At 45.1% G+C, this 6932-nt stretch overlaps 1 protein-coding gene across 6 annotated transcripts in view; it reads right to left on the bottom strand.

The window, feature by feature from the left end:
- The window catches only part of PLEKHG1 (pleckstrin homology domain containing, family G (with RhoGef domain) member 1), a 189980-nt gene that overhangs the window by 24424 nt on the left and 158624 nt on the right, over window positions 1–6932 (bottom strand). For all 6 annotated transcript variants that reach the window (XM_005884706.2, XM_014532127.1, XM_014532126.1 and 3 more), the window contains 5 exons: window positions 5321–5471; window positions 2465–2596; window positions 494–676; window positions 309–404; window positions 38–124 (listed from right to left, as the gene is read on the bottom strand). In XM_005884706.2, coding sequence (XP_005884768.1) covers window positions 38–124; window positions 309–404; window positions 494–676; window positions 2465–2596; window positions 5321–5471 — 649 coding nt within the window. The remainder of the gene's footprint in view (window positions 1–37; window positions 125–308; window positions 405–493; window positions 677–2464; window positions 2597–5320; window positions 5472–6932) is intronic.

Below are 6932 nucleotides of genomic sequence, written 5' to 3'. Positions count from 1 at the left end.
CTTTACACCTTACTGTTTGTTGGCCTCATTGTCTCACCTTCGCTGGGATCTTGGCCGCGTGATTCTCCAGGATCAGTCTCTTCAGGTGCAGAACCCACAGCCGTTTGTCCTGCTGCGACTTGGCCTACGGGAGATTGGGGCAGTCACACAACTCCCGCCGCCACCACAGACCAGACTCAGACCCTCCTCTCACCCTCCGACAAGATGCAAAACACACCCCGTGGCCAGAGGCCGGAGAAGGGCTGCCTGGCGCAGGGCGCCCAGGGTGCAGGGCGGGCCTGGCAGGGAGGGGAGGGCGCTGCTGTTACCTGGACGGTGTGCTGCAGCTTGGGGTTCTTGTAGTGGAAGACGCTGAAGCTGAGCGGCTCCTTGGGGATCACTTCCACGAGCATGAGGTTGCCACACTGAGCGGGAGAGCGAGACGGGTGAGCACGCGTGGAAGAGAACGGGCCAGCCACTCAAGTCCTCGCCCGTGACCCACATGCAGACCTACCGGGATGTGAGCTTTGTACGTAAACGTGTCGTCTCTCTTCTTCGTGATGAGAAGCAGCTTGTCAAAGAGGAAGAGGGTCCTTTCGTTCTTGGCCCGCTGGATGCGGAAGGTTCCTTCGAGCACCAGTTCCCCGTAGCTGGTTAGGTCTGGCCCCTTCCAGTTAGTGAGCAAGCTCTGTATCTCCTGCAAAAAGGTCAATGTCCCACGTGATTAAACAGGAGGTGGGCAGGCAAGGCAGCGAGGGCACAGTGACCCATTTCTTGAGCCTCAAGAATGGCATCTAAATATCTATGTTGCGTCTAACAGTGTGTAATGATCCATGACATGAGTCTACATTTATGGGTGGTGTCACTTAAGGGTTCGCAGAAATGAAGCAAGTTGTTGCTGACTTGCCAATTACTTATTTCCATTTCTAGATACCCCCCTTCTATGGCTGGCGGCAGCAGTTATGTCTTTCAGAAGCTACATAAAGAGCCATTGGTATGAGACCTTCTCAGATAGGCATCCCTCCCTGATGTTCTCACCCTCTATTCTCTGGACAAAACTCTTCTGAGCTATTGACTTGGAAATCCTCTCCCAGAAACGGGAGACCCTACCACATATCAGAAACTCAAAGCTACTAGTAAAGTCCATGGAAAATCGTACAAGACCCATCTTCTCAGAAACTTCCTGGTATTCATCCCATTTACTTGGGGAAAAAAAATGAACATTTTTTCGTCTCTTTGTTTTGAATGGAACTTGCTGAATATAAACTGACAACATGACTTTGACGTTTATTTGGGATTTACTGTACATCCTTATCAACCTTTTTTAATGAAGTTGATTTTATTACTTTGAAAGATGAAAATGTCCACAAACAGCATCTAATTAGGCAGCACACAAGAAACCCGAAACATCTTTGGGGTGAAAGTGGAAATGGAGAGGAATGGAGGTAAGACTGAGCCACAGACTGAGCAGCAGTGTCTTCAGAATGCCAAACAGATTCATAAGCCACGAAGAACCAGTCATTTAACCATTTTGGGAAACGCAATAGATGTTATGCCTGACATTACATCCACAAAACATCTGAATGACGAAGCATTAAGCCTTTCTTACTGCCACAAAAGCCAGACAGGGCCTGGAGGCTTAGGCTCTCGCCTTCCTTTGATTTTTGATAGTCAGTTGCACACACCACACTCTGGCTGCCTATCGATGAAACCTAGAATTCTGTTCAGACTTACGGGCCAAATAATGTATTTTATTTTCCGGAGTCCGGCACAGATGTGCTGAGAACATGGAGCCACTCTGGGCTTTTATGCCTCATCCAGGGATACCCCAGAGCCTGAGACTCCCTCTGGGCCCACACGACCTTCTTTTTAAAAATAGGACATCTTTTGAGGTATCCAGGATGTGACCACTGGCTTAGCACCTATTAAAAGTTTTCAGGGGTTCGGGGCTCAACATTTTGGTGCTGGAAGGAACCTTAGCAAACGCTCGTCTGTCTCATTTATAAAAATGAGGAATCTAAGGTAAAGCCGTGGGTCTCATCCCAAATGAAATTACAAAGGACCTGGCTCCAGACTTCGCTCTCCTTGCTCTGAGTCCCCTGTCCCAATACCACACACACCACCTCAGGGCTCTGCATGAACTAGTGACAGAGGAATAGAAGTTGCAAACTCCTTTAACAGCTTGGAGAAAGGTGCTTTCAACTAGAATTATTTCTTTGTAATGAACATAAGATAAGGCCTCAGGAGACTCAAATTTTTCACTTCGATCATGGAAGGGGCTATAAGCAGACTATTAATCTGAAAGTTCCCAAGGGACTTTCTCCTAAATACACAATGATCAGCATTATCGGTGTCCCGATCTTTCTTCAGGAAGAACTCCGATGAAGACCATGAATGACGGGCAATACGTGAGCAGCCTTAATATCTGATTGAGAAAACGATGAGAAGTCAGCGCACCTGCAGCACCTCCCTCTCGAGGGCTCACCTGTAACCGGACTGCGTGCTCATGTTTCCGCTTCATGTCGTTGATGTGCCAGGCGACGCGCTGCATCGTGTCTATCGCATCCAGCACCACGTCGTAGCCTTCTGTGTCCTTGTCGAGGTGATTTTCTATTTCCTTAAAGACAAACAAACCTCAAATTCGTTATTTTTCAAAGTTTCCCATTTTGTCAAGGATACAAATGGTACCTCTATGATTAGTTCCTCATATTTTATTTTTGCTTATTTATTCACATGTGACATCATTCTTTAAGATTTTGAGATAACTTACCAGAAATACCTACAACAAAATGGTAAGACAGGAAAGAAAATGGAGCTGGGAAAACAGAAGTGGATTAAAATGTCATGACAAACAAGATAAAACAAAAGATGTACACAGGCCATCAAATCTCATAGAGATATTTTAGTGATTACAATAGATATGAGAGCTGACATTATAGTTGGAAATTTCAGAGCTTCCTGGTGGCCAATGTGATATAGTTCTCACTCTTACATGGAAAACATACTAATTACTTTTCTCCCAGAGAAAGTAACAGGACTTAATACGTAACGGATTCGAAAATACAGTGGACATTATCTTTAAAAAACAACAACAACACACCACTTCTATAGCAAGTGCACTTTCATGTAGTCAAGGCTTTAAAGCCCAAATGAAGTTCACCAAAGACAATCCTTCAGAGTGCTGAGGAGGACCTCCTGGTTCAAATACATGCTCTGATGGTCAGCACTGAGCTTAGCACTGGGGTCCACAATGCCAGGAAGATGGGAAAGGACACAATCTCTGCGCCAATTTTTCCCAGCACATAAGACACATGCCCCTAGAATTCCTAAGCGTGTAAAGCCAGGAATGACGGCATAGTTCCTTTTGTCCTTTATCTTCTCAACAAGGCCTACCAGAGAGCGGGGTGGCCAATAAAGGCTCATTAAATTAAGCTGTATCTTCTTAAAACAAAAATAACAGTAACCCTATATAAATATGTAAAACATAAGAAGACAGTCTAGTTCAGGGGTGGGCAAACTTTTTGACTCGAGGGCCACAGTGGGTTCTTAAACTGGACCGGAGGGCCGGAACAAAAGCATGGATGGAGTGTTTGTGTGAACTAATATAAATTCAAAGTAAACATCATTACATAAAAGGGTACGGTCTTTTTTTTTATTTTTTTTTATTTTTTAGTTTTATTCATTTCAAACGGGCCGGATCCGGCCCGCGGGCCGTAGTTTGCCCACGGCTGGTCTAGTCCATTAGATCATTTCCATGGCATTCGTCATGCATATTCATTAAGCTAACGGGTGGAGGTTGAATCTTACGGTATAACTTATAAAATCTCTACTTTTACGGAGTATTTAAGTTTTCCATTTAGTTAGAAACTGGAAAGGGCTTTACATTTCCCTTCCAGACTCAGAAAGGTCCTTTAAAACTGTATCTCCAAACTAACAACTCCCAGGTAAGCTCAACATCAACAGCGAAGTTAAAAAAAACAACAACAAACAAATTTCTTCTTTTAGTCCAAGAGGCAATCTGTTCATCAACAACAGTCTCCGGAGGACAGTGCGTATTCTTGTGGGATCTTCACGGATGGCTACACAACTTTGAAGTGATGTGAATGACACAGAAAGAACACTCTCAAATAAACAATAAAAGCAAAAATACTTCAAAGGCCACCAGAAGTTAGTTTTCAAATAATCTAACCACTGTTCTTCCCTTTTTTATTCATTACCAGCTGTTATGGACTGAATGTCTGTGTCTCCCCCCAAATTCACATGTTGAAATCCCACTAATCTAAGAAGTTAGCATCAATTTGACAATTAAAGTACTTTCCCTGATGTGGCTTCACAGGACACGATATTCTTCAAAGATGAGCCACCCAGGCAAACAGACTAAATTGAGGCAGTCCTGGTAAAGAAGGAACATAAGGGTTCTTAAAATGTTAGGTGTGTGAATTGAGCAAGCCTGGAATCACTTAAAAAGAGATACATACAAATTGCAGACATGTTGATATGGAGAGGAACTCTGAATTAAAATCTTCCTAAGAAAAAATTTTAATGTAGGACAAAAATAATACAATACCAATAATAACTTATTTTTACTGATTGCCTGTGAGCCACAGTGCACATGGGCGATGTATAGGATGGGAACCCAGGCAGTCTCGCCCCCGAGCCAGCCCCTAACCACTGGGCACACTGTCTTTCCCCTATTGCACCGGCAATCCAATTCTACCTACAGCACAAAAGTTATTTTCAACACAACTTTTGTCCATTTCTATCAACGTCCTTAGATAAGAAGTGAGAATATGAGTGCTACGTCTACCTTTGTTTCTAAAGCTTCCTTGAATTTTGTCCAAATCATGGGAAATGATGTAAAGAAAAGATACCCTGAAGTGATGCGAAGCCCAGCCCAAAGATCGTTCATCACACTGCTCACCTGTCTTCTCCCCTTTCAGCCCCTGCTCCTTCTCATACAAAAGCCGATCTGAGACCAATCGCTCTCCCTCCCCATTGCCTACTGAATCTGGGCTCAAGGAAGTAAAATAAAACACAAGAAACCTGTTTTTCATTAAGATGATCGCTCCCTGCCTGGAACCGTCACTGCCAGCGTGAGGTGCTCCTGAGCCCCGGCAGATCAGAACCGCAATGAATCTGTACTGAGCTGCTGTCAATGGGCCGGCAGGCCTCGAACATAAATATCTCTAATTCCTCAAAGCAGATTAGTCAGTTGTAAAGTATGAGTGTGGAAAACGTTTCCATATGTCCCAGCCTTTTCTGATGTTTTCCCCCCTAAATCTAACACACACACACAAATCCCCATCCTCTGGGACGAACTCGAGTGCAGGCCGAAACTTACGTGCAAAAGGAGGTGATACTTGAGAATCCGCTGAACTGGTTTCAAGAGATAGGACCCCAGAGGCAGTGAGTGTTTCAGAGTTTCCTGACGTTCCCTGAAGAACTTGGCCAGGGTCTTGTTCCTCATGCACTCAGTTAGCACAGCCACAGATCTGCAAGAAGAAGAGGAAAGATTTTTATCTAAATTGTAATGCTTAACACGGGTCTTCAAGTTTTACACGGCAGGGAAGCAACAGAGCCATAGCTAGAGAAGAAGGCCTCTGGGCAAGTGAGACAAAGCTGTCCCTCTGGGTGGGTGAGTTAGAGAAAGACACCCCAACAGCGATGGCCACCCGTAGACACATGCCTCTAAGCAGCAGCTCCTTCCTTCCAGGGATTTGGCCCCTACGAGGACACATGGCTCAGCAAAGGGGACTCCTTGGAAATGCAGGTCTCCCCATGAAGCTATTAGGATCCCTTTGGAGCCATCTGCTCTGACAGATATCTATTCAGATAGGTTTGTTTCCCCCCTAAATTGAGATTTCCAAAACTCTTTTTCATCATGTAACCGTGGGACTTTTATCAGGCTCCTGAGAGTCAGAATCAGCTGCTCAGTGGCCATTGGCCATCTGAAGGCTGGAGCTCTCGTCCACGGGTAAGGAACTCGTGAGCAGCCTGCGCTCCAGGGCACAGGGGGACATCTGAGGACAATCACCCAACTGTGTCCGGGCAGCCCTGGGGGAGAGAGGGAGGCCCGTGCCTCTTCCCAGGGAAATCACTGGGGTGTGACTGGTATGAAGAAGGTGGACATCTGTCAAGAGGTGCTGGTGACATTTAATATCACCAGCCTTGGATCTGAGGGGAAGAAAAGTTGTCAGATGGGCCGAAACACCTGGCACTCTTGGCTTAAGACAGGAAAGGGAAGCTCGGGCCTTAGGAGCAAACTGACTGGAGACAAGGGGACGAGAGGAGACAAGGGGCTGAGAGGAAAACTTCTATGAAGATGAAAACACAGAATCGGGCAAGAACTGGATGTGTCTGCTTCACTGAGAATGCCTTTAAAATTTTCCTTCTGAGAATGTCTTTTAGGCATTGCTAACACATTGTTTTCTTCAAAATAAGAAATCACTTCCCCCAAGTGTCCCTAACTCAGCTCACTGGGATGTGCTACCTCTTCATATCAGTATATTTTGTTTCTATTGCATGTTACTGAGTTTGCACTGTATTTGTGTTCATTAATTTGATCTTCTCTAACTCGCTCTTCCACTACTGCATTCAACTGGGTTCTGACCCTCAGAAGACTAGAAACTGCCTGAGGCAAGGGATGTAGCCCCTATTTCTTATCAACGTGCACTGAGCTCTGGACCACGCTCATGAGTGACAGACTCTTAAAAACGTTCCGGCACCAATGATTCTGCCTTTCCCTGGACCCTGAAGAAAGAAGCCTTTATTTTGTACTCTCCTTTCTTATTACTAAGTCAAAAAAATCCTAATACATATAAACTCCCCAAATTACAAATTCAGAAGTTCTTTCTCCAAATGACATGTTTGAATGAGATTTATACAGAAGGAATCTCCCAAAAAGCGCCCCCCCCTCCGCCCCCCCTGCCCCCCATGCCCCTGAGCCTCTCCAT

Source organism: Myotis brandtii, unplaced genomic scaffold (genome assembly GCF_000412655.1).
Source record: "Myotis brandtii unplaced genomic scaffold, ASM41265v1 scaffold847, whole genome shotgun sequence".
NCBI lineage: Eukaryota > Metazoa > Chordata > Mammalia > Chiroptera > Vespertilionidae > Myotis > Myotis brandtii.
This window is presented reverse-complemented; position numbering and strand designations above follow the sequence as displayed.